The following is a 24944-nucleotide window of genomic DNA, read 5'->3' on the forward strand; positions in this document are numbered from 1 at the left end:
ATCTGTGTATACCTTTTTAGACCAATATGCATCTTATAAAATTGGATGGTGAGCCAATGTTGCATCTCCTAAAGTACCTTTGTATTGCACAGTTCACGCTTCAATGTGTGTGTAGCAGTGGTTGCCCGCCAATGCTAGTAGCGAGGACAATGCCAATCAGATTTTTGTTGGCGGACCTTAATACCATCGACGAAGAAGAAGCCGTCGACATGGTTTAGGGCGAACTCGTTAACGGCCTGCCGATGCTAATGGGTTGGTCTGACATGTCAAGCATGGAACTAAGGGCTATGATTCAAACAAGGGGGATCCATGTGTTGTGCATTACACAAAAGTGATGGTCATGTGCATGGTCTTCTTTGATTGATTCACACTACTAGCCATATAAACTTGACAAGATGAGGATGGTTATGATCCGACAAGGTATGATGACATATAGGCTATACTTCCTAAATAGGTAAAGTAACCACCATAAGCTGAGGTGAAAGATCGAGTTGTACTTTTCAAAACTCTGCCCTGTTTATTATCTGTGGTGATAAGTTTTACATAAGATCATAATAGGATGCATCTTATCAGGATGCAGATCTAGATCACAAGTAAGCAGTGATGCGCGAGACGGGTGCAAGCTTGAGGAGCTAGGAAGGATGGAAGAAAGCTTGACCGTTTTTTCACCGAACTACTCGAACTTTGTGTTCTAAAAAGCTTAAATAGCTCAGTTCGAGAGAGGATTGAGCTTCATCGGTTAGTGTGCACCAAAGGATGAGGTTTCTTTCCCGTCCTACAAATTGAAACAATTCTAGCTTGATACCGCGATATCGGAAAATCATCCAACGGAGCATGGAAACCATTTCGGTGGCAGTAATGGCCTCCGGTAGTATTTTTTCTTTGATTTACACTATTTTCACAGGAACTTTACTCAAGTTTCTCGAGAATTGAAAGATCCATGGGCAGGACCTGATAATTTTACTCGACGGGTCTCTGTCTGTAAAAGATAGATAGGTATGTTGTAACAACTTACTGAATTCCACACAACAAAATACTCCACTAATAAAAAGGTGACAAGACAAGGACAAGAAAAACAGTAGATACAGTGAATCACACTTCAGCATTACGCTACGCACTTACGCAGCCGATGAAATGCTGCACAGCAATCTGCAAGCAAGAAACACCACACATCTATTACCTTGGCCCACAAGAAGGAAATGTTTGCACCTACTGCTGCTTCCTTCCTAGTACATGAGGTGCCCATCCGGCCATCCCAATCCTCGCTCACTGACCCGTGATGCCCCCACCGGGAAATGATGCGATAAGAAAAGCTTGCTATGATGGTGCCATGGGTCTTTTACTATGTGAACCGGCAATTGAAAGCGGGGGCTGAAAAAAGCAAAGCTCCAGCTCCTTATATGGCTGTATCTGCCAACAACCAAATTGAAGTCATGGTCCACTACTCCACTGCCCCAATGAATCAATTAGTAATTGATACATGGCCCATTCTGTTTTTCGGGTATACTAACAACTTCCTGAGTTCCCCCATGAGCCGAAGTAGGAGGGCATGGAGATTCAGGTGAAGCAACGGTCAGTTATGCGACCATATATATACTAGCAGCAGTGTTCAGGTTCCTCAAAACAATAACCACCTATGGTATATAGAAACCGAAGTACTCCTCCGTCCAACAAAAGATGTTTCAAGTTTGTCAAAATTTGGATGTATCTAGACATTACTCAGTGTATAGATACATACAAATTTAATCAAAGTTGAGACATCCTTTGTTTGACGGAGGAATAGTAATAATTAATTTGAGTATCTTCTGAACTCATTTGTATATTTGTTTTCTTTGTAAAATCATCGATTATCCGGACATCGAAAAAACATATCATGAAGTTGTCTGGACATTGAAAAACCATATCATGAGATAATATACATGGTAATGATATGTACAATGGGAAGTACGGACTATGTCCCAATTTAAATGTCGTTATTAAGGAAATTTTTTATGTGGATATATAGTACCATTAGATGTTACATAATACACGTGAGGAAATTTCTCACTACCTCCCAGTGGGATGTATAGCTGGGAGGAGATCATATACTAGTGAGATTTCATCCATTCACCACATGAAATTAAATGCCATGTGTTCCATGATAAATTGTGGACATTGGTCATTGAACACCACAGTCACCCACTCTACCACCATCATTACTTATGTTAGACCACAAGTACTTGCAAAAGGCTACGTGATACTTTGGCATCCATATCTTATAGACAGTTCCTTCAATAATTAAGCCTACTCTAATTATAAACTGAGACACCCCAAAGGTGGAATCCGGCTATAGAGTATAGATCATCGATCTGGGGGTGCATATGTTAATTATCTAATATACTCATACACCTCTTCATTTTCTTCTGAACTGTAGACTACATTGAAAATGTAATGACATGTAAGTGTATTTACCATAAATCTACCATTACAGTTTTTTGCTTGAAAAATAAAGAACTCTATGTTGTCTACTGTTCTCCCTTCTTACAGAACTTGTTCTTCGGGAAAAAAAAGATAGTTATGTTCTCTAGCCTCTAGAACATTGACAGCACTTTGACCATCAATTTATGTGAAAATATGTTCCTTTAAACAAATATTTGTATATTGTGAAAGCATACCACAATAGAATTTAATATGTCTAATTTTCAGGTCATCAAACATAAAAGTTTGACCAACACATATTGTAAAGAACATGTATTTAGAATGGACATACGAGTAGCAAGTTCTTAAAAAATGACTAAAATACATGTATGGAGGATTAGGGGTGCTCCTCCTAGACACCACACAGATCCACACGTTAAAATTCCCAAAATGTCAAGCAACACACAAGTGCCAGTGGCCACACATTTTTTACACAGAGCACCAGGCATGAAATCGCAATTGGCGTGAACAGACCGCAAGCACAAAACGCATGTTCCATCCAACTCTCCCCCCCGGCGAAAAATGAAAAGCGAACCTGAAGTCAAAAAGTGTAAAAACCAAGTACAGAGCATATAAAACTAGCGGCACCCGCAGCGCTGGACTCGAGCCGAAGCCAGCAGTAAACGCATCGGCCGCGCCTACCGGACGCCACTTGCCCACCCCCCTCGTGCCGAGGCGCTGCCCTTTCTCTCTTTCACCCCCGTCTCTTTCGCCCCGCACCTTGTCGGAGACCGACGCTCCCCTTCCTCCCCCCTCCCGCTCGCCCACGAGTTCCGCTCCGCGTCGCCTCCACTCCTCCTCCGCCTCGTCACTCTCCTCGGCAGTCCTCTTCCGTGCGGAGGCGGCAACCTGTGACGCCACCCCCCCAACGTCGGCGCCACCTGCTCCCACTGGAAAAGTAGCCGTTGCGGCGTCGCATTTATAGCGACCGGCATGAGGGCCGCGCCTCGGCGGTGAGGAGGCGGGGTTTGGTGGCTGGGTGAAGATGCCGCTGGTGCGGTTCGAGGTGCGGAATGAGGTGGGGCTGGGGGACCCCGGGCTGTACGGCGGCGGCGGGGGAGCTGGGAAGAGAGGCGGCGGGGAGGCGGAGCCCAAGGTGCTGCTCGAGGGCGTCGCCGTCGCGGGGCTCGTCGGGATCCTGCGCCAGCTCGGAGATCTCGCGGAGTAAGCCGCGCTCCCCTTCCCCTTCCCTTGCTGCCTCGCCTGTCTGATTTCAGTAATTTGCGCGTAGCTCGATTCGGCGAATGCTTGTTTCTGGTTCCAGGGTGGGATCTGGTGCGCTGCGTGTGCGCTGGTTTTGGCGGGCATCTGAGGCTGGGCAAGTGTTCGGAGCTGGATTGTGAAGTTGAGTTGTCGGTCTGTGCTTGAGATTGGGGGTGATTGGAAGGTAGCGGGATCTGGAGTTGAGGTGGTTATATTGGATTGAGCGAGAGTGAGCGCCAGGTTCTTGGAATTATGACAGGGCTGTCGTGTGCCAGTTCATCGAGAGAGCGCAGCGGTGCTGGGCAGGAATTGGATATGTCTTTTTGGCACTGGTGGCATTTGGGCTTATTTTCTGACATTTAGTGTTAGGATTGAATAGCGTAGCGGCATAGCGCCAAGTTAATGCGTTTCCGAAGCAGTATGCGGCATTGCCTCTGTAATTCAGGTGGTTTTTGGCAGCATTCAGTTTAGGAGGCATGCTTTGCTGAATTGGTATTAACCTGACTCATGTACGTGTTCGATGGACTGCTGTCTGGTTCCACGTGAACGTGAAAATCAATCATATCTTTCATGATAGTTGCAGTCTGCGTCTAGGCACGTTAATTTTCTTGCCGGAAATATTTCTTATCTCTATATGTTGTACGTGTGTGATCTGATCTCTTGTTTTAAATCCTGTCCGTTAAATTATAATATCAATGGTGTAGAGGAGCATATAATTTCTCTTATTATGTTATGACAAATCTGGACCCTACGGTAACTTTTGCAAAATCTGGTCCATAGAATTTCTACTGCTTTGATAATACTCCCTCCGTCCCATATTAAGTGACGAAATATTACATGTATCTAGACGCTTTTTGGATATAGATACATCCATATTTGGACAAATTTGAGTCACTTAATATGAGACGGAGGGAGTACATTCGATTGTTGGTGTATTTTAGGTATGCTATTATTTTGTGGGGTAAGATCCCATGTTAGCATGAGTTTATGTTGCGGAAAGATGCCTTTCTTTTCTTTATTATAGCTGGTGATTCTAAAATGTTCCTGTTTTAGATGGCCATTCACAGAGATATATGTTGGTGAACTGTTGTGCTAGATGAATCTTTACTAATCTGGCGTGAGACTTTCCATGCCTGTTGACAATTTCATTATTTGTTGCTAAAGCTGTCACTACTCTATTGGCTCTAGGAATGTTTTAACTCCTCTGATTGTCATTTTTAATTTTTAACATTTAGCTTACTCTGCCTGAGAGATATTTTGGTCCTACCAGATTCGCGGCAGATGTTTTCCACGACCTACATGAGCAAGTTATAACTACGTCTGCTAGGGGCCGTAAGGTGCTCACTCGAGTACAGAACATTGAAGCAGCACTTCCATCTCTTGAAAAAGCTGTGAAGAATCAGAAGAGCCATATACATTTTGCTTACGTGCCAGGTACTTCATCAATATATTGTGACCACAAGTAAAAAACCTGCTACGAATTCTCATGCACACTATAGTTGTCAATCATAATTTTGTCCAAAGTTGTTGGTCACTTGGTCGGTTCGTCAGAATGGACTAATGCTAGTTCAAGTTGGTTGATGTTGGTGTTCATGGGATTGGTAGTAGTATCACCAAATGGCAACCTGATATCAGGTCAAACTTACAAAAAAATGCCAACTGATTGAGGTTGGTGTTCATAAATCAGTACAAATGTTTTTTGGGTAGTAAGTTAAACTGTTCATGATGTCAGAGCATCCTTGGTTGGTGGTTCATAAATTGAGCTTTTTGCTTACTAGACCCACATGGTACAAAGCGGCCCATTTCTAATGCTGTCTCATAACGAAACATCTCTTGACCATAACCAGTAATTTGGTTTAAGATCATATTGCTACTTTACTTAATTTGCCAATTAAATGCAGGCTCTGACTGGCACACACAACTTCAAAATGAGCAAAATCACCTGCTATCCACCGATCTGCCTCGGTTTATGATGGATTCGTATGAAGAATGTCGAGACCCACCACGACTATACCTTCTCGATAAGTAAGAAACTAAGAATGATTGTTTTCTTTATTCAAGCGCCTTTTGGTATCTAACACCATTTATTTTTCAGATTTGATAATTCTGGTGCTGGGGCTTGTTTGAAGAGATATTCTGATCCATCCTACTTCAAGAAATCATGGGATATGATGAGAGCAGACAAGATTGGAAATCTTCAAAAAGAAAGGAGATCTCATAAAATCAAGGTTACGTCACTTATTTTGTGTGTCTGAAGATCGATGTCTGTGCTTAGCTATCTTAGTTAACACAGGCACAACTAACATCCAATCCAGTTTCCCTGTGGTGTTGCTGCTCCACTCTACTCTATGAAACAATCAAACAATATGCCAAATGAAGAGTAAAACACACCATTAATCCATGAACTCAGAAGAAATGAACAATTTAGTTCACGAGCTCATGAAACACACATTTAACACCATAAACTCGTCTATGTTATATACTTTTGTCCAAAAGCACTTCAGACAGGGCCGATTCCGCATTTTCTTTTTTGGCAAAAGACTGATGTTGTAAATAGGAGCTACACCGTCTGGCTCTTGCCTCCGCGGTGCCATCCCCATCTTACCGATGTCGAATCACCGGCCACGAAAACTACCACTCGCCATCGCCAGTCACCTGAATCACCTCGACGCTGTTTTTGGGAGGAGAGAGTACGAGAGAGGATGGTCTTTGGCGAAAACAGATGGACTCGTGGCTCTTCAACTAGACACACACGCAGAGCATGTGATCGTTCTTTTGCAAAAATGGCCCGCATATTCTGCCTTCGCAACACGGTCCTGCCCCGCATGATGTAGACACCACATGGCAGAATCGGTCCTGTCCAAAGTGTTTTTGGACCAGAGTATATCACTCACACGAGTGGCCTAAAGTGTTCATTTCTTCGGAGTTCATGGACTAATGGTGTATTTCACTCTTATGTACCAATCTAAAACAATTATTAGAAATTACTGTTATTTAATTCACACTAAGTTCAGTTAGAAATCTGAATTTATTACTGTGAACTGTTATGTACTCCCTGTCTCCCTCCTTCCCATATTAGAGTTAATTTTTTTCGAATACCAAGGATGTGTTGTATGCGCACAGGCCGCCTAAACAGGATTTATTCTGGTGGCACAAAATTCATCAGATCTCATCAATTTCCTCTCACCTCATTAACGATAAGCATGCATGGATCATGGCCAGCTAACCAAGGAGTGCTACGCATGCATGTATAGGAGCCAGCAAGCTATACGCTTGCATGCAGGCCAGCAAACAAGTTTTCTGCTTTACTTAATCATGCACGCAGAAACCGAAAGCATTGCATGCATGCATGCTTTACTTAACTGCACCTAAAACGACATGTTAGGAAATCCTGAGAACACTAAAACGACCTGGACCTGTAATACGGGATGAAGGGAGTATTAATTTTCTTTGGAGAGACTATGGTGTCACCAAGCAAGAATGTTACCCTAAATTTTCTCATATGTATCATGGCCAGCCAACCAATGAGTTATACACATGCATGTATAGGAGCCAGCAAACTATACACTTGCATGCATACTGGTCAGCAAGCAATATTTCTGCTTTACTTAATCATACGCACAGAAACCGAAAGCATTGCATGCATGCTTTACTTCAGTGCACCTAAAACGGCATGTTATATGGGAAATCCTTAGAAAACTAAACGACCTCTAATAAGGGATGGAGGGAGTATCAATTTTCTTTGGAGATACTATGGTGATTGGTGTCACCAAGTAAGAATGTTATGCTAAATATTCTTATAGAAGCAAAATCTACCAATTCCTGTAAAATGTCAAGAAAAATTGAATATATGCTTGATCAGCATATCTTTTGGGACTCCTTTTTGTGATCATGTTTAGCTTCATAGATTTTTTTAATGGGAGGAACACCTGGGATTCCAGTATCAGAAGATAAATGAATGATACATAGGTCCTCACAGGCCCATAGTTCAAAGCAACAAAAAACTACCAGACTCCAGCTCAAGTTTTTGCCACGAGGCTTAGGAGGACCATGTGGGAGGAATAGCACATCCAGTACTGCCCCCCAACAACTCAAAAACCTACAGTTTTAGTTGCTCTGGCGACAGCACAGAACATTCAACATTCATCAGAATTTGAGCTGCACTAAGGCTGCAAATGGCACTCAGGTCTCCTTATCATCTTGATCAGCAAGCATTGCCAATAGGAAAATCTTCAATAATTGCTAGATGCCTTGCTGAGCTAACATGCTTCAGTGCTTCTGTTACTGAATGGCTGTGGCCTTTTGGTGTTAGTTTTCACAGATGTAACTTTTTGTCATGTTGTAACTCTATGCTGAAAGACTTGATTGAACTTGGACAGACAAAAGGATCACGCCTGAAAGAACCATATCATGGACAAGCCACATCCAGGCATAGGAATGGTGAATTGCAGCGAGCACTCACTGCTGTTCAACTTACCAGCAGGTCTTACACACAAATCCCGTACTCAAAAGATACAAGAATTGCATATATATTCTTATCCTCCATGATTTTGTTTTCTTGTGTTTAAATATCTGGGACAGAACTCTTAATTATTTATTTTCTCAGCAGGCAGTGTGCATCTCCTAGCACCGATGGCCGGAGCTTTTCAGAGCATAGATCTACATCTGATGCAAGATCTAACCCTGACAATATAAGCAGATCTTCTTCGTTTAGTTCGAAGCCACGGCTGAGTTTTGCAGAACAAGCTTCAGACACAAAGCCTTTTGTAGTTCCTCATGACAATGATCATGACAAATTGTCAAATATTAATTTGCACAAGCTTGATGATGCATCTTCACCCATCCTTCTTGATGGAACCAGGGCAGATTACCCGGCTGATGGTTCAAAGCAAGGTTACCTGCCAGATGAGATGGTTGCTAGGTCACCTTCTGTAGAATGGGATGAAAAGGCTGCAATTGTCATGACTACAAGTTCTGTCTACTGTGACGATGTTGTCATGGATAGAGCTGGTAATGCAGAAACCAAACATATTAGCCCTATGCCACGAGAAGTTGATCATAGGGAAACAGAGACTTTGGAGCAGCAAGAGACCTTACTTCAAAAAGCAAAATTGTTATTACTGTCATCAGGCTTGAATCACCACGATGAAGTCCCCAGTGAAACAGACAACTACATGGATGCACTTAACTCACTTGAATCTGAGGCAGAGACTGACGTTGAATTTCAGACTAAAAATCATGGGAAGCCAGTACCTTCCTTCAATGGTCGTGCACCTCAAATGAAGCCAGCAGATAATATTGTTTCACAGCTTCCTGATTCTTCTGTTGCTGAATTTCCTGATACATGTCGAAATTCCAATACGTCACATACTTGTAATCGAACTGCTGATTTTCCCAGTTTGTCAAGTGCAGATGCTCCTGATACTTCACAGCATGCAGTGTCAGGTTTTACAGATATACATCCCAATGAATGGTCATCTGTTGTCACTATCCCTGAGAATAATGCAGATGTTGCTCTTCGAGACCTTCGTGAGATTTCAAAACCGGCATTGTGGGCCAATACAACTACACCTAGCAATCAGAGGTCCCCTGATGCAATTGAAATTCCTGAGAGTAAGGCAGAAGATGCCCCCAGAGATTCTCCTGACATGTCAGAACCAGGACTGTCAACCTATGCAGTAAATCCCCCAGTTAAAGTTTCTGTTGTCAATCAAATCCCTGAGAGTAATGCAGAAGATGCTTCCGGAGATAGTATGGATAAAGGCACCAGTTGTCCCGTACCCCAACCCACCATTTCCTTCATTCCAACTTGTGAGACACCTTGTGTTAAAATCTCACCTGATGATACCACTGCTGACGCTTCTGTTATTTCAGAAATGAAGCCCCATGATTATCCTGGAGAGAATCATGAGGAATTTGGTGGTTGTGGTGTGGCTGAAGTGTCTAATTCACCGACCGTGTCTCTGAATGAGTCACCAGAGAATGGATGTGCAACCGATTACCTAGCAACAAATGCTCCTACTAGTTCTGTTGGAGTGCCTTCTGTTAAGCTCTGGACAAATGCTGGGCTCTTTGGACTTGAACCATCTAAGCCTCCAGTATTTAGTGGCCAAGAGTGTCCAAGAGATCACACTCTATCTGGTTATGAAGAACATCAGCGTTATCATTCAACTAATGACACCGAACTGCACTGTTCAAAGCATACTGAATCAGTAATAGTCGATGTCCCCAATGGAAATGCATCAATTACCAGCAGCTTTGTGGGGAAGCTTGTTGGCATATGTCCTGGTTCTTCAAGCCAAAACAACTCGGAGGCTAATCAGTCAGCTATGAGGACACCTGATACAGTTTATAGTCAAACAGATCGGCCTTCAGACTGTTCCACATCTTTTGAGCACAGTCAGCACAAAAATATGAACGGCAAGCAAACTTCAATAAGCGAGCTCCTAGAATCTGAAGATAATGCTGGAGATGGTTCCGCAACATACTCTGTGTCTGGCATGGCTGGAAGAAATGACATGCATGTGGTGTCTGCATCAAGCTTTTCAAGCATTGCACAAAGATTCCTTGCTAATACACTTCAGAGAAGAACTTCTCCCAAATATAATGATCTTCCTATGTCATCTGGGAGAGTGAACACTAATGCAAATGGAAATGATGAAGCTGCCATAAATTCCAATCTAGCACCAAAAGAAACAGCGTATGAGTCATCTCAATTGGAGAAGAAAACCGCTAATGGCATGGATGGATTGTCTAAATCGCCAATCTTCTCTAATTGCCATTACTCTGAGAAATCATCTCCACCACTTGAGCATATGAAAATATCTTTTCACCCTATGAGTGCATTTGAAATGTCAAAATTGAATCTAGATTTCGCTGATGGCAATCTTCATGAAAATGTTGATGATCTGATGTTACCGACATTTCAGTTACTTCCCGGGTCATCTGTTCCACAGCCCGGTAGTGGTTCTGAATCAGAAGATGACACATTCGGTAGATCTTATAGTTACTCTTCCTATGATGATCTAAGTCCACATTTATATTCGAACTCTGAGTTGTGGGATCAAGATGATGGAATTGGATTGGAGGATCATGAGCTGTATAATGATTCAAATCAGATTGGATCCTCCACAACACCTATCTCTAGCTATACGGGATTTGAGCAAATGACCTTGTCTGGTGAGAAGTCCACTATTTCACTTGCAGATATTGGGGATCATGGACTCGCCACATTAGAACCCCATCCTGCTGGAGAACTTCCTAACTTTGACACTTTGATGTCCACAAACAATCGTCACAATGGAGATGCTCCCATTCAACATAATCCTGTAAATTTATTGCCGGATGAAGATCAGATGCCGCCACCACCTCCTCTTCCCCCAATGCAGTGGAGGACAATGAGACAAACAGCTTCTCTAGAAGATGTAAGAGGTGCTACAGCTGAAAATATGCTTAAGGACGCCTCGAGTCTACCACCTCTACACAGTCCTGTGCAGCAAGAACATCTTCCGCCCATTGCGCTACCGGATCCAGAAGCACATACTAAGGAAGTGGTATGGTTCATATCTTTGGTTGACCCTAGTTTGATAATTTGTATCAGTTATCATTGTGATCTGTTGCTCATGAAATTATATGAACGGGTGCATGCAGAGCCATCAGAAAGTTGACGCGGTAAAAGAAATGAGCAGTCTTCCAAATATCTTTGAGATCAAATCAAGCTTGCTTCAGCAAATCAGGGATAAGGTTTGGCTCCATCTTTATTTATTTAGTCTAACAAATGTTCAGTTCTTGTATACCTTCTAAAGGAAGGGAGTGCTGAACTCACCTCCTATTCCCATAATGTGGTAGTTCAAAATAGGTTTTGGATAATTATTTGGTTTTTATGCTACTACCTCCGCTCCGTAATACTCCCTCTGATCCTAAATTGTTGTCGAAATATTACATGTATCTAGACGCTTTTTAAGAATAGATACATCCATATTTGGGCAAATTTGAGTCAAGAATTTAGGATCAGAGGGAATACAACTCATATTTTTTTTTTCTGTTTATTCCCTTATATAGCTCATTTTCTTCTTGGCTCCCGTACCTGACCAATTACTGCTCACGCCCATTTGCTACTAAACCAACATGAATGGCCAGCACTAGAGATAAGAGTTGTCTTGGTACAAGAGAAAAAATATACTTCCTCCGTCCAACAAAGGATGTCTCAACTTTGACTAAATTTGAATGCATCTATAAACTAACTCATGTCTAGATAAATCCAAATTTTGACAAACTTGAGACATCCTTTGTTGGACGGAGGGAGTATAGCTATATAAGGGAATGGAGGGAGTAGTTGGCTGGAAATGCGTAAACGGAACCCCTCATGTCTGTAATATGTGTAGTCAAACCCAGTAGGGTCAAAGTTATCGACAGTGACTGCTGGAGAGCAAGTTCTTTTTCATTACATGTTCAGAATGAATGCCTCTGTTCTGCGGTTAAACCTTATTAATCATGGACATGCTGCTTTTTTTAGTATGTACTGTAGATATTTCCATAAGCATCTTGCCATAACTGGGTTTGCCTACATAATATCCGTGTTATGGGAAATGATGGGGCCTGGACTCTCCGCTGCTGTTTATGAGCATAAAATGTTATCTGACCCATAAGTACTGTTGAGTGTTATTTGATTGTGGGATACAGTACTGATGTTTCTACTGATTTGACTGAACAATCTGTTGCAGGCAGATCAGCAGAAGCTGAATGGTCATGAAAGGCCAAAAGCAGTAGTTAGTGATGTTAATGGTTTGGATGAAAGGGGGGACTTGCTTCAGCAAATCAGGAGCAAGGTATGTCAAATATATGGGCTGCTGTACATGCTTACTGCAGCCCTTTAGGCCCTTGCGTCAATATTTGTTGATTCTCTGCACTCACGACACAATGCACCAATGTACTACTCTCAATAGATTGTATATGCTTGTTCGATGCAGACATTCAATTTAAGACGAACAAATGCATCTAAAACAAACACCACATCCCAGTCCACTGCCCAGTCGAATGTAGTAGCGATTTTGGAGAAGGCGAACGCAATCCGCCAGGTTTGTATTGGCCTAAAATTTTCCCTTCATATTTGATTTTCGGGCTATATTTTGTGTCCACACCCCCTGACTACTTCCATCATTCCATGTTATCAGGCTGTGGCCAGTGATGAGGGAGGTGATGACGATAACTGGAGTGATGTATGAGCACTCAACTGAGAATGCATGACAAACATTTTCTGTATATGCAGCTAGTACAAGATGAAGTGCAAAAATGTGAATAACACTCTTTTTTTCTTCATTGTAATTAGATTTTGCAGGTCTGTTTTTGTACCTCTTTTAGCTCATGTTAGTGTATTCTATCTTAGGTCCCTGTGGTCGTGAAAATGTTTAATCATTTTCACATTATGTAAATTTATCTTATTATTTATTAATGGTAGAGGTGAACTGATAAAATAAGTATGTTGAGTTATCTTTTCTAGCATTGTATTAAAGATCATCTCCTCGCATTGATAATAAGATGGGAGGGCATATTACTTTTTTCTTTTTCTGTTAAATCCTTAGGCGATAATTCTTAAGCAAGAAGCCTCATTGCATTACGTACCCTATCATCTCTTATTTTCTGTCGAGCCTTCTTTTATTCAGCAACTTCATCTACTGAGCACTGATTTGCTTCATTCATTATTTTCTGGTTATGGAAAATATCTGGAAGTTGCATATATAAAGTGACATCCATGCAGGAAATCTTTTCATAGTGGTCTTAATGCTAAAATGCTATTGCAGGTTAGTTATCTAGGGCTAAGCTGTTATTTGATTCCAGTCCGCTGCTAGTTTGGGTATCTTTTACCCTTTCTTTCCGGTGCATGCCAGTACTGTTGGTCCTTGAAGTTAAGACCAGGGCTAATTTTGTTCCTGTGATCTCGTACAAGCACTGTTCTTGGTCAGTAGTAGTATCATGTAAGAGTTAATTTGTTGATCATCTTTTCATTGCTCGCTATGCTGCTTCTTATACTGGTTGATCTCATGATTACATTAAGTGAATATTTTCTTACTGGTAAAGTTGTAATTGCTGTAGAAAAAGGGGTGCAAGTGAATACTCGTCCCTTTCGGATGCCATTGCCTGTGTCAATACATGGTCCATATGCAAAGAAGGCGATGGCGATGCATATTTTGATGACAAATGATAGCCCATTGTTATAAGATTGATCTGGCCCCCAATTTCTGTGGTCTGAAAGTGGTCATTTCTGTACTCTCGCTACATCAAGTCCATCTTGCAAATATCCGTGCAAATATCACCTGAAGCTGCCCAGTACCATATCGTTGCAGAATATTCCGAAATCTCGATAGCCGGATGCCATTTTCGGTGAATTTGGGATGCAGATCGACTCCTCCTCCTCCCATTGTGGTTGTTTCTAGCTTTTATCAGATTGTTGCTCTCCAGCGTCAAGTCTGACACGGAGGAAGATTTAGCAGCTTCCCCCGCTGTCTCTGTTGGCCAGTGCACGAAGTTCCCACCAGAAACCAATCTGCAGCCCTTCACCCATCTTAAGCGTCGGTTCCCAGAAGGAACAAAAACGAGGAGCCATCCTGGGCGCAAAGATTTCAGAACGCCGACTTCACACAATCCTCACGGAGAAGAGCCGAAACGAGAAAATTTCTTTCTTGCTGTCAGCGCCAGTCAGCCGTCGACGAGTTTGTTCCCGCTACGGAAGTACGGCCCGTGGTACCGGGCGAAACGTCCTGCAAAAAATCGTATGGCAGCGCGTGGGGTTTAGCCACACAGGGGAGGGAATGAATCAGAGATGCTAGTATTACTGGCGACCACGAACAAAATCCTCTTTCGCTTCTCCGCCTCCGTTTAAAACCCTATCGCCGTGCTCGCGCCAGGTGTCCTGATTAGTAGTACGCGCTAAGATTTTGCACAGCGCGGCCGCGACGCGATGATTTCCCTCCACTCCGCGCCGTTCACGCTCTTGATAAAGCTCGAGCCAGGCCGGAGGCGGCTCGCCCTGCCGCAGCAGTACGCCGTGCTCCGGCGGCCGGCGACAGCGAGGAGCGTGCGCGCGGCGGCGGCGGTGGCCGCCGAGTCCCACCTCCGGCAGCTCGAGTTCGCGCGGGACTGTTTCCCCGACGAGGACCGCCTGCTGGGCTACGAGACCCTCCTCGTGTCCCACTTCCTCGACATCCTCCAGGACATCCACGGCAGCGACTTCAGACGAGTGGTACACACACAACAGCCAAAGATCCATTCCATTCTCCCGGTCCCGGGGAACTCTCTCATGCCATGCCGGGCATTTCGATGTTAGGTGGAGGAGTGTTTGAGGGTGTCGGGGGAGTACCAGCGCGCGGAGCCCGACGCGGCGGCGAAGCTGGAGGAGCTGGGCGCGCTGCTGACGGGGCTGGACGTGGGCGACGCCATCATGGTGTCGAGCTCCTTCTCCCACATGCTCAACCTGGCCAACCTCGCCGAGGAGACCCAGATGGTGTACGAGAAGAAGATGGAGGCGTGCCGGCGCGGCAGCTTCGCGGACGAGGCCTCCGTGCCCACCGAGTCCGACATCGACGATACCTTCCAGCGCCTCGTCACCGGCCTCGGCAAGTCCCCCCAGGAGGTCTTCGACGCCCTCCGCGCCCAGACCATCGACCTCGTCTTCACCGCCCACCCCACCCAGTCCGTCCGCCGCTCCCTCCTCCAGAAGCACGCAACGTAAACCAAAAAACTCCACACGCTCTGACGTTCTTCAGTGAGTGAGCCGAGCTACAGAAGTACAGAGCAGCGCTGATGTAGTAAGTTTGGCATGATTGTTGCAGCATCAGGGCGTGCCTGACGCAGCTGGGAGCGGAGGGGGCGACGGAGAACGAGAAGCGGGAGATGGACGAGGCGCTGCGGAGGGAGATCCTGGCGGCGTTCAGGACGGACGAGATCCGGCGGACGCCGCCGACGCCGCAGGACGAGATGCGGGCCGGGATGAGCTACTTCCACGACACCATCTGGAACGGGGTGCCAAGGTTCCTGCGCCGGGTGGACACGGCGCTCGCGGGCATCGGCGTCCGCGAGCGCCTCCCCTACGACGCGCCGCTCATCCAGTTCTCCTCGTGGATGGGCGGCGACCGCGACGGGAACCCCAGGGTCACCCCGGACGTCACTAGGGACGTCTGCCTCCTCGCCAGGATGATGGCCGCCAACATGTACTTCTCCAAGATGGGCGGACTCATGTTCGAGCTCTCCATGTGGCGCTGCAACGACGAGCTCCGGGCTCGCGCCGACGAGCTGCACCGCCTCTCCGACCGCAAGTACGCCAAGTACTACATCGGTATGCACAATGCTCTGTTCCGTTGTGCAAAGAACCTGCCCTTTTTAAGCAGCGCGACAGACAGACTGAATTCGTGCTGATTTCGTGGATGCAGAGTTTTGGAAGCAGATTTCGCCGCGAGAGCCTTACCGCATCATACTCGGCGATGTGAGGGACAAGCTGTATAACACCTGCGAGCGTGCTCGGGAGATCTTGTCCCATGGAGTCTCCAGCATCCCAGAAGAAAATACCTACACAAGTGTCCAGGAGGTTGCTATAAATTCTGATCTTTGTTGCCCTGCCCACACTGAATTGATCTGGGCTGAAGAACTATCAAAACCAGAGAATCAAGTGGTACATTTTGATCTTTGTTTGCAGTTCCTGGAGCCTCTGGAGCTGTGCTACCGGTCGCTGTGCGACTGCGGGGACAAGCTGATCGCGGACGGCAGCCTGCTGGACTTCATGCGCCAGGTGACCACCTTCGGGCTGTGCCTCGTGAAGCTGGACATCCGCCAGGAGTCGGACCGGCACACGGACGCCATGGACGCGATCACCACGCACCTCGGCATCGGCTCCTACCGCGACTGGCCCGAGGCCCGCCGCCAGGAGTGGCTCGTGTCGGAGCTCCGGGGCAACCGCCCGCTCTTCGGCGACGACCTGCCCCACTCGGACGAGGTCGCCGACGTGCTCGGCACGTTCCGCGTCATCGCCGAGCTCCCGGGCGACAGCTTCGGCGCCTACATCATCTCCATGGCCACGGCGCCCTCCGACGTCCTTGCCGTGGAGCTCCTGCAGCGCGAGTGCGGCGTCAAGGAGAAGCCCCTCAGGGTCGTGCCCCTGTTCGAGAAGCTCGCGGACCTCCAGCAGGCGCGCGCTACCATGGAGCTCCTCTTCTCCATCGACTGGTACAAGGAGCGGATCAACGGGAAGCAGGAGATCATGATCGGGTACTCGGACTCCGGCAAGGACGCGGGCCGGCTTTCCGCGGCGTGGCAGCTATACAAGGCCCAGGAGGAGATCGTGGGCGTGGCGGAGCGGCACGGCGTGAAGCTGACCATCTTCCACGGCCGGGGCGGCACCGTGGGCCGCGGCGGCGGGCCGAGCCACCTGGCCATCCTGTCTCAGCCGCCCGACACCGTCAACGGGTCGCTCCGGGTGACGGTCCAAGGGGAGGTGATCGAGAAGTCGTTCGGGGAGGAGCACCTCTGCTTCCGCACGCTGCAGCGGTTCACGGCGGCGACGCTGGAGCACGGCATGAGCCCGCCCGTGGCGCCGAAACCGGAGTGGCGGGCGCTCATGGACGTCATGGCCGTGGTGGCCACGGAGGAGTACAGGGAGATCGTGTTCAGGGAGCCACGGTTCGTGGAGTACTTCCGGCGCGCGACGCCCGAGACGGAGTACGGGCGGATGAACATCGGGAGCCGGCCGTCGAAGCGGAAGGTCGGGGGCGGGATCGAGTCGCTGCGGGCAATCCCGTGGATCTTCGCGTGGACGCAGACGAGGTTCCACCTCCCCGTGTGGCTCGGCTTCGGCGCCGCGTTCCGGCACGCCATGGAGAAGCAGCCCGGAGGCCTTGCCACGCTTAGGGAGATGTATGAGGAGTGGCCCTTCTTCCGCGTCACCATCGACCTCCTCGAGATGGTCTTCGCCAAGGGCGACCCCGGCATCGCGGCCCTCTACGACAAGCTCCTCGTGCCCCAGGACCTCTGGCCCTTCGGCGAGCAGCTCAGAGCCAACTACTCCGAGACACAGAGCCTCCTCCTGCAGGCAATAAGCTAGCTCCTCTGAGATCTCCGTCCATCCACACGCACAGGTTCTTGCATTTGCAGATATTGAGATCGTACTGTTGGTTGCAGGTTGCTGGGCACGAGGACCTGCTGGAGAGCGACCCGTACCTGAGGCAGCGGCTGATGCTGCGGGACTCGTACATCACGGCGCTAAACGTGTGCCAGGCGTACACGCTCAAGCGGATCAGGGACGGCGGCTTCAGGCCGGCGACGAGGCCGCCGCTGTCCAAGGAGCTCATCGAGTCCACGGCGGAGAGCCTGGTGGAGCTCAACCCCAGCACAGAGTACGACCCCGGGCTGGAGGACACGCTCATCCTCACCATGAAGGGCATCGCCGCGGGAATGCAGAACACCGGCTGATTTTGAATTTTTTGTTTTTTGGGAGGTGGACTCTCTGTCGACTCTCGTCACGCTGATTCGTTTTTATACATAGAAATGGGTTCGGGATTTGGAGGGAAATGCGAACGTGCTTCGTTTCTTTCGTTTGGCAAGATCAAATTCACGAGCAGCTAAAAAACAGAAGATGGTCAGATTCAAGAGCGAACCGTGTGTTGGGTCATGTTTCTCAGAGTTGTGCAGGACACATTTGGTCTATGCTTGTTACTCCTCCTGCCGAAATTATTTGTCAAAATATTACTTTTTTAAATATGCATACATTCATAGTTTGACAAATTTGAAACAAGTAATATGAATTAGAGGGAGTAGTTTTTTTTTTGGACAGTCATTTTTGCGCTTTTGCGAAGCGTCTGTGCTTCATCGACCACTCAGTGGGAATCAGTGGGAATCACGTTTGCTTATGGTTTAAGTTTCGACCCATACGGCCATGCGGATGCTGCCCGCCCTGGTCATGAAAACCGAAAAGAAAAAGGGAAAAGAAACGGCGAAGGAAGCAAAGCATTTCAAAAAGCTACTCAGGGACCCATCTGCAATTTCTCTTCCTTCACTCGACCAAAGAGGTGGGAGCAAAAAGATCCAGAAACCTCTAGACCAAACGAGCCAAGCGAAGCGACCACCCGTCTCCGTGCTCCGGCCATGTCGCTCTCGTCGGTGCGCCAGCGCCGGCCCACGGCCGCTTCGTCGCTAACCGACGACTCACAAGAGAACAGGTACTCCAAGGACGGCAACGACAGGAGGCGGCGCTCCGACGGCGAGGAGGAGGATGGGGGTATCCGTTGGTTCCTCCCGTTCCTGGCCCTCGGCCTCCTCCGCCACATGAGCGCGTCTTCAAACCTAATCCACGACTGCGACGAGGTGTTCAACTACTGGGAGCCCCTCCACTTCCTCCTCTACCGCTCCGGCTTCCAGACCTGGGAGTACAGGTAACCTCTCCGACCTCATCCCCATTAGACTGAAGTACTAAACCCTAGCTGTACCCGCCGTTTCGTTGCTCGATGTGTCGGAGCGGATTGGCAGGGGTTTGTGAGTGTGCGGGTTTGTGCTATGATTTGGCGCTGGGGACAGTTGCGAGCGCGCCTTGCCTAGTGATCCTGTGTGGTTTTTGGTGGGAATGCTGAGATCCGCGTCGTGATTTTGAATGATTTAGTACTTATAAGGGTGTGTTGGTGGGGTGTTAGCAGGTTAGTGTGTACGCTTGTAGTAGGCCAGGGTTCAGAGGATTTGGGTGAGCAGCATGGTTCAGGTTACTGGAATGATTGATTCCAGGGGTTTGAAGGTAGGGATTTACTCTTTCAGTTAATTTTGGTGAGCCACCCCCCTCCTGTCTACTCATAAATTCCGCCGCCTCAAACCTAAGGTTCTTAGCAAGTTGCACCACTTCTGAATTTGGTGTTCTACTTGACACTGAGGGTTGAGGGGGGGGGGGGGGGGGTAGCACAACAGTAGGGTGTTAGTTAATAAGTTTCTGATGTCTCGTGTTGGTTAAGGATGAAACCATTGGTTCTGATATACGGGAATGTTGGTTCTGATAAGGGTGCTTTAAAGTGGAAACTATGATGCAGAAGAGATGGCGTAGTGGTAGAAATGGCCAAGAAAGGGTGTTAGTTTAAAGCCTATTTATAGTAATGTAGAAATCACGGTGCGAAAGAGATCATACGGTGATGGTTAGCTGTTTGGTTTAGAATTTAGAAATGGCGGATAGTTCAACTGTATTTAATGACTTCAGTCTTTATGAGGTACAACTTTGACAATTATTATGCATTTCTTATGCTTGGAAATAAAATTTGACACTTTGCAGTTCATCATAACATAACACATACTGCCAAAAGTTATTTTAAAATGATAATATGCCATTTTGGAAGGTTTGTTTGTGTTCGAAGTTCCACTTTGCATTTGGTGGAGTTGGAACCTGTGTTCAATGGACTTCACTAATATTGGTGGGAGTTGTTGATATTCTTTTATTATGGCTAACACACACAAGGTTGTATTATAGTGGTTTAAAAATAGGAATTGTGATAAGGCGCCCATGGTTCTGGAACTGTTTCTTACATTGATGAGTACGTGTGATGGGAAATGTGACCTGCATAGTGTTTTGATTTTCCTTGATTTGCACGGAAACATACTAATTAGTCAATTCTAACTTCAGTGATCCCATGTATTATGATATTAATAGAAAGGACTTTGATTTTGAATCTCTGTGAATCTTGTTCTTGCAGTTCTGACCATGCTCTTAGGTCTTACTTATACCTTTTCATTCATGGTATCGTGGCTGGTCCTGCTTCGCTCATCTTTGGCGAACATAAGGTTTGCTGTGTTTTACTCTGTATTTTCTTCACACTTCTAGACTTGCCAATTATCCCTACCAGTAACACCTATATTTGTCCAGTACTTATCATATTTGACATATTCTTTTGTGATTCTAAAGGTTCGTGTGTTCTACGCGGTTAGAATCTTTCTTGGACTCATATCAACTGTAACAGAAACTGTTCTGGTAGTCGCTATCTCAAGAAGATACGGAAAGAGACTTGCTTGCTATGTGCTTGCAATGCTATGCTTAACCAGTGGCTGTTTCTTTGCCAGTACCAGTATGCTTCTCATCTTCCTAAATTTTATTACCATGTGGAAACTGTACTGCAGATGTGTAATTAATCAAAGTAAAGCGTTTAACTTATCTTTTACTCCGTATTGTAGGTTTCTTACCAAGTTCATTCTCCATGTATGCTGTAACACTTTCGTCAGCGCTCTTCCTTCTAGAGAAATATACTGGTGCGGTCTCTGTCGCAGCTGCTGGAGTACTTCTTGGTTGGCCCTTCTCAATTTTGGTGTTTCTCCCTGTTACTGTTTACTCGTTAATTAGGGGATCCTTTAAAAGAGTGTTCTTGTCTGGACTTCTGACTTCACTGTGCCTTCTTGTAAGTAATGCCTTTAGCCCTTTACAGTATCGGCTTTTTTACACTGTGAACAAGTTCAGATTTGATATGATTAACACAAATTTTCGCCAGGCACTCTCGTTAGTCGCTGATTATTACTGTTATGGTAGATGGACATCATCTGTGTTCAATCTCCTGAAATATAATGTGCTTGGTGGTGGTGAAAGTCACTTGTATGGGACAGAGGGGGCTATGTTCTATTTCAAGAATGCATTCAATAACTTCAACTTTGCATTTGTTTTGGCTCTGCTATTCTTGGGAGTTGCACTATCTGCAGGGAAGAAATATGCCCCAGATCTGCTGATAGTTATCTCTCCCATCTACATTTGGTTGGCTTTCATGTCTTTGCAGGCACACAAAGAAGAAAGGTAAGCATAGAAGTGTAAGTACCATCTTAAGGATCAGTTGAACATGTAATACAATATAAGGAATCAACTTTTGATGAAACAATATTTCCCTGTGCAAAGACATGGCTCAGAGAAGACTAAAATTGATTTTTATGTTCGCCTAGCACAGAAGCTGCATCGATGTAGAGTACCACTTGCTTCAGATTGGTTAGACAAGTTCTATTTATTTATTTATCAAGGAGGCCTTTTCTTTCAATTTGTTTATGTTCGCTGTACTCCATTGTTTGCTTGCTGAGGGCTGCAGTAACAATAAAGTGATAAAGAAGTGCAAACTTTATGCCTGGGCAATTGAGTGCCAACATTCTCTGAGTACATATGCGGTAATGAATCTACAGATAAAAGTAACAGGAACTAACAACACGTTGTCTTAATCTGCCCGTGCAGGTTTCTCTATCCAATTTATCCATTGATATGTGTTGCAGCAGCTGCTGTTATTGACAGCTTTCCTGGTTTTTTCCATGACAAATATTCGTCTGAGCAGTCCATTTTTGAAAAGGTGCACCTGAAGCTCTTAATTACATGTCGTGTCTTTTAGTTACTAGGAAGGGAATGATTTAATACTATATTCTGATACATTTGACAGACAGCGAAGTTCCTGCGGCCTTTGGTCCTAGGCTTTATTTTGTGCACCTCCCACAGCCGAACATTCTCTATGTTGAACGGGTATGGTGCTCCTCTGCAGATCTATGAGCATCTAGATTATCATGAAGACACTGGGCCTGGTAAGCCCCTGCCTATATGTTGATTAAACAGGTTTCTCTTGTCATACAATTTTTTTCTATTATTGACTTGTGCCTGCCTAGTATGGAAAGCTATAATACCTGTCGCATTAGACCCCACAGAGACGATAGTGGTTTCACCATTGCATCTATGTTTTACCACAATTTGTTGTAACCTCATTTTTTGGTCTGCCTCCTTGTACTGGTAGTTATACAAATGCAGCTCTTAATATAATGAGTAGGCATATTTACATAGCATGGAGCAATCCTTTAGTCAGTGAGTGATAATACTCGAAATGTTGACAGCATAAAGTTGTTTGAGCTAACCAGCTATTCTATTTCTGTACAGGATCTACTCTCTGTGTTGGAAGTGAGTGGCACCGCTATCCTTCATCGTTCTTCGTACCCTCCTATATTAGCGAAGTTCGTTGGATAGATGATGGTTTCCGAGGCCTTCTGCCATTTCCCTTCAATGAAACCCTGGGAGGCACCACTGCTGCTCCATCTTATTTCAATAACAAGAATAAGGCCTCCGACCAGCAATATGTATTTCCTTTTGCCACAAAGTTTTGTAGCACGCTTGTTGCACTGATAATACTCCATTGTAACATCTGGCTTGCACTTTTCATCGCAGTTGAAAGACATTGGATCATGTAACTTACTGATGGAGCTTGATCTAAGGCGACCTTATCCATCTCGCGGGAATGACCTGTCAACTTGGGAGGTAAGCCAACACTCGTGGTCTTATTCCTTGTGGGTTAGATCCCAGTTTCACCATCTGATAGTTCTCTGCAAATTCTTGCAGACATTGGCAGCTCTGCCATTTCTAGACAGAGAGCTTTCACCGGCATTATACCGGTCGTTCTTCATACCATACAAATGGCAGCAGAAGAATGTTTTCGGCCTGTACAAGTTGCTGAGGAGGCTGCCTACTGACCAAGAGCAATTCAAAGGCCACTAATTGGGAGGAAATGCTGTATTCGCTTTCGTGAGCTGAATCGTAGGATTGACTGGATCGAACCAATTAGCAAATTTTGTTCGCTACGTTTTCTTTCTAATCAGCATGTGTCCTCCCGGTTTGAGAAAGGCCGGCCATGTTATGGGTAGGCTGTAGTGTGTATACTGGACTGACCGTTCCAACAGTCAACTGAATTCATTTCCTAGCCTTCGTGATCCATGTTGCGAAAAATGTTAATGATCGTGTATTCGTGTTCAGCTGCACGTTCTTGCGCCACCTGGTGAATTGGTGATTGCGTCCTGAGTCCTGACCATTTTAAGGGTGGCAAAAGACTAATTCATGTAGCAACTTATGAATCCTCTTCTTTTTTTGACAACCAGTTATGAGTCCTCTTGATTGTTTGTTGGTACAGTAGTATACATCTTAGCAAAAAAAAAAAAATCTTGTACTGCAATTGCAGTTTACGACACCAATCCTGCAGATACCGGCAACCGCACTTCTTGCCAAAATCAAACCGTCGCGCCATTTCCATCTTCCAACACCAACTTCCTCGTGTCCCCCTTCACACGCGCGCAGGCAGATCCGAAACCATGGGCCGCACGTCCACCGACCTGTCTACCTCCAGCGGCGACGCGCCGGCCCGCCGCCAGCGTTTCGGTGGCCGCCTCCTGCTCCGACGCAACCGCCGCCGCCGCTCCCCCACCCCAGCAACCTCCCAAGAACCCACCCCTTCATTCTCCGATGCTTCCCTCTCGGCGCCACCATCCCACACCCTTTCCCCGGACACAACCCCCACCGGCTTCCCCTACGTCACCGCGGTCCTTCTCCCCGTCTTCCGCGGCGACCCCGGCGAGTGCCCCGACGCGCACCTCGCCCGCTACGACCGCGTCTGCAACGCCGCGTCCTCGTCCACGGCCGACGCTGCCCGCGTCTTCCCGGCGTCCCTCGACGGCGACGCCGCTCTCTGGCACGACCTCGTCACGGCCTCCGGTTCCGCCTCGCCCCCGCCATGGCGCGCCGTCCGCGCGGCCTTCGCCGACTTCTTCCGCGCGCCGGGTGCCGCCGGCCGCGGGCGCGCGGAGCTCGTGGCTCTCAGGCAGCGGCCCGGCGAGGGCGTGAACCGGTACCACCTCCGCATGCAGGGGATCCTCCGGCGCCTGATGGTCCAGTCGGAGGAGGGCGGCGCGGAGGAACCCGATATCCCCGACGCCTTCCTCAGGTCGGCCTTCGTGGGCGGCCTCCGCGCCGAGTTCCAGGACTGGGTGGCGCCGCAGCAGCCGGAGACGCTGGACGAGGCCGTGGCGCTGGCGCTCACCTGGGAGCGCGCCGAGGGCCTGCGGGAGGCGCGGCGCGCGGCCAAGGATGCGGATGCGGAGGAGGCGAAGTGCGGGTTCTGCGGCGCGGAGGGGCACGAGGAGACAAGCTGTGAAGTAAAGAGGAGGATGAGGGAGCTGTATCTGAGAAGCGGCAGCGGAAGTGCGAGGGGGAGGGAGAGGGACGCCGGCGCGGCGGCGAAGGGAGGAGGGGATCAGGAGGAGGAGGGAGGTGGGGGCAGCACGAGGAGGCTCGGGCGGCTCGGGAGCGCGGTGAGCGCGCGCTCGGCGCAGTGCCAGTGCCGCAAGCACCAGTGCTGGAAAAAGGCGGCGCCGTTAACGGCGAGCGAGGCCGCTGGAGGCAGCGATGCGGCCGCGGAAAAGTGAACCAAAGGTGTTCTTGGTTTTATTTTGATTTACAGTCAATTTTTGTTGACAACTTCGACTAATCTGTAAGCTTTGTA

General features: G+C 47.0%; 3 protein-coding genes across 4 annotated transcripts; all 3 read left to right on the forward strand.

Moving 5' to 3' along the window:
* The first annotated feature begins 3057 nt into the window (after positions 1–3057).
* LOC100841116 (SCAR-like protein 2) lies at positions 3058–13222 on the forward strand. 2 transcript variants are annotated; one of them, XM_010232302.3, is made up of 10 exons: positions 3058–3621; positions 4931–5094; positions 5562–5685; positions 5756–5888; positions 8040–8143; positions 8267–11213; positions 11311–11403; positions 12384–12488; positions 12630–12737; positions 12834–13222. In XM_010232302.3, exons 1-10 carry the CDS (start codon positions 3443–3445, stop codon positions 12882–12884), a joined length of 4008 nt encoding a protein of 1335 aa, XP_010230604.1. In that variant the 5' UTR covers positions 3058–3442; the 3' UTR covers positions 12885–13222. The 2 variants fall into 2 exon arrangements, with proteins under 2 accessions (XP_010230604.1, XP_010230605.1); XM_010232303.3 differs by having other exon boundaries at positions 8270–11213.
* Positions 13223–14343: 1121 nt separating this feature from the next.
* On the forward strand, positions 14344–18429 carry LOC100842943 (phosphoenolpyruvate carboxylase 2). Its single transcript, XM_003565281.4, has 6 exons — positions 14344–14899; positions 14984–15384; positions 15489–15991; positions 16086–16240; positions 16349–17737; positions 17827–18429. Exons 1-6 carry the CDS (start codon positions 14618–14620, stop codon positions 18115–18117), a joined length of 3021 nt encoding a protein of 1006 aa, XP_003565329.1. The 5' UTR covers positions 14344–14617; the 3' UTR covers positions 18118–18429.
* Positions 18430–18683: 254 nt separating this feature from the next.
* Positions 18684–23441, forward strand: LOC100845981 (dol-P-Man:Man(6)GlcNAc(2)-PP-Dol alpha-1,2-mannosyltransferase). Its single transcript, XM_003565288.4, has 10 exons — positions 18684–19076; positions 20370–20457; positions 20579–20738; positions 20845–21065; positions 21156–21451; positions 21875–21986; positions 22074–22212; positions 22559–22755; positions 22844–22933; positions 23015–23441. The coding sequence occupies exons 1-10, from the start codon at positions 18790–18792 to the stop codon at positions 23168–23170; spliced, it is 1746 nt and encodes a 581-aa protein (XP_003565336.3). The 5' UTR covers positions 18684–18789; the 3' UTR covers positions 23171–23441.
* The last annotated feature ends 1503 nt before the right edge of the window (positions 23442–24944 follow it).

Source organism: Brachypodium distachyon, chromosome 2 (assembly GCF_000005505.3).
Source record: "Brachypodium distachyon strain Bd21 chromosome 2, Brachypodium_distachyon_v3.0, whole genome shotgun sequence".
NCBI lineage: Eukaryota > Viridiplantae > Streptophyta > Magnoliopsida > Poales > Poaceae > Brachypodium > Brachypodium distachyon.